Source organism: Morone saxatilis, unplaced genomic scaffold (assembly GCF_004916995.1).
Source record: "Morone saxatilis isolate NCDOM2014 unplaced genomic scaffold, NCSU_SB_2.0 Contig22, whole genome shotgun sequence".
NCBI classification, from domain to species: domain Eukaryota; kingdom Metazoa; phylum Chordata; class Actinopteri; family Moronidae; genus Morone; species Morone saxatilis.
This window is the reverse complement of record NW_023339785.1, coordinates 12,017,003-12,018,934: the sequence shown is the minus strand read 5'-3', so window position 1 is coordinate 12,018,934 and position 1,932 is coordinate 12,017,003. Positions and strand designations below refer to the sequence as shown.

At 38.2% G+C, this 1,932-nt stretch overlaps 1 protein-coding gene across 1 annotated transcript in view; it reads right to left on the bottom strand.

The window, feature by feature from the left end:
• Positions 1 to 1,932, bottom strand: part of si:rp71-46j2.7 — an 11,612-nt gene that overhangs the window by 6,559 nt on the left and 3,121 nt on the right. The window contains exons 5-6 of the mRNA XM_035669521.1: positions 1,078 to 1,246; positions 882 to 937 (exon numbers count right to left, since the gene is read on the bottom strand). Coding sequence (XP_035525414.1) covers positions 882 to 937; positions 1,078 to 1,246 — 225 coding nt within the window. The remainder of the gene's footprint in view (positions 1 to 881; positions 938 to 1,077; positions 1,247 to 1,932) is intronic.

Genomic DNA, 1,932 nt, shown 5'->3' with positions numbered 1-1,932 from the left:
TTTAGAAATGAACTAAATTTGCATGTTCATAGATTCTGTCATTTTTAATGAGGTAGAAGGAGTAGATAACTAAAAGATGTTAATGTAGAAATGTAGAAAAAACATGTCTTATTACATGTCTGGAGGGGATCTGTAATAATTTGACAGTAAATCTGCATTTTTTTCTGCATTGTGATTAAGAGTAAGATCAATGTGGTTGGAAATTTTGTGAGAAAAACTATTCACCAGATACAATCTGCATTTCATTAGGCAGTTAAGTACTCAAAGCACGATTAGTAATCTAACTTTCAATGTTATTATCACTGTGATGGCCTAACTGAATAAATATCCCATCATACTTAAATGTTTCTTACACAATTGATGGTGTTTATTGAGAACGTATGATGTGATCATTACAGAAAATATACATATTTATCAGATCACAGTGTTCATTATCACAGTATAATTAATGCTTATTCAGTCATCATACTGTTGGATTGTTTGCAATATAAGAGATAGGAGTTGGTTGAAGACAGCACAGAAATGATTTGGCATTCAGCTTGCCGTTTGTGTAATTAGCTGCCTGGACCAAAAAATAAGAGGAACAGGGAATTAATTATCTGCTAAAAAGCAGGCTGGTAAAGAAAATGAAAATGTCACGTAGCTAACAAAACATTGATATTCATCAAACTGTTGTACAAGATGTTATGTAAGCGCAGTTTTCTATTCTCTTAACACCCACAAACTACTCCATCTGCCTCTCTCATTTCTCTGTCACCCTCATCTGAAATGGTTTCTCACTCACAACTGAAAGCCAGGTTGGAATCACAAGTACTGCTCCTACAGTGTCCCAGAGCTTTGAATTAAACAAGCCTCTTTATTACAACAATCACAAAACACACCTTTCCTTTTGGCCTTGATCCTGGTGCTGGTTGAAATCCCGGCTCCCTCCAAGCTCCTAGAAATCCCCCCCAAAAAAAACACAAAACCAGGTTGGTTCCAATTTCAAAACACAGACGGTGGCTCTTTCAGTCACTGCTTTGAGGCTCACTGTGAGTAGGTCAAGCCAAAAGGGTGCAAAAGATGACAGCCACTCACACTTGACTGCCCTCGCCTTCGCCCTCCTGTGAAGCCAGCGAGGTCTGATCCAGGTCTGATCCGCACAGCTCCTCCACAGAGCCTTTGGGGGTCACGCTGTCGAGTTGGCTCACCACCAACTGGTTCAGGTTGTCGGGGTCGGACAGCCATGTCACCAACAGGCCCAAACCTGGGGAAAAAACAGCAAACACCATAATGCTACAACTCCATTTGACACAACACGAACACACACTAAAAAACTAAACAAAATCCACCTATCAGAACCTCTAAAGATCACCAATGAACATGTTATATCTTGTTTGTTTAATCCATACAAGAAAGAGAATATTTCCCAAAATGTAAAGATAAAGCCATCACTTTAAAGTCGGCCCATTTCTTTTGACCTCTAATGTCTCGTGTAGTTGAGAATAAGTGGGAGACATATTTAAAAAGTAAAGCCAAGTAACTGTGTTCATGTTCATGTGATCAAGATTGCTAAGTTTAATTACAACGTTAGACAAGATCTGGATTATTGTTTTTACTTAAGTAAAGCCCTCTATCATTTTCCAACTGTTTCAAATTATGCAGATAATTTTTAAGTACATCACTTATTGTAACTGGGCTACATGCATAAATAGAAAAACCTACTGCTCAGCAAGACTCCCACCACATAAAACATTTTATCTGTTACTAAAAATGACAAAACCCTAAAGGGAATTGGCAAATCATAGTGGAAAGCGCTTTCCTTTTATGTAACCCAAAAATCCATGTCCTAAGCTCTACAATGCCACTGACAATAAGGGATTACATACAATTCACACTTGTAAAAGTAGTCCTGCAAGGCTTAGCCCTTATGTAAGAGAGAGAGAGAGAGAG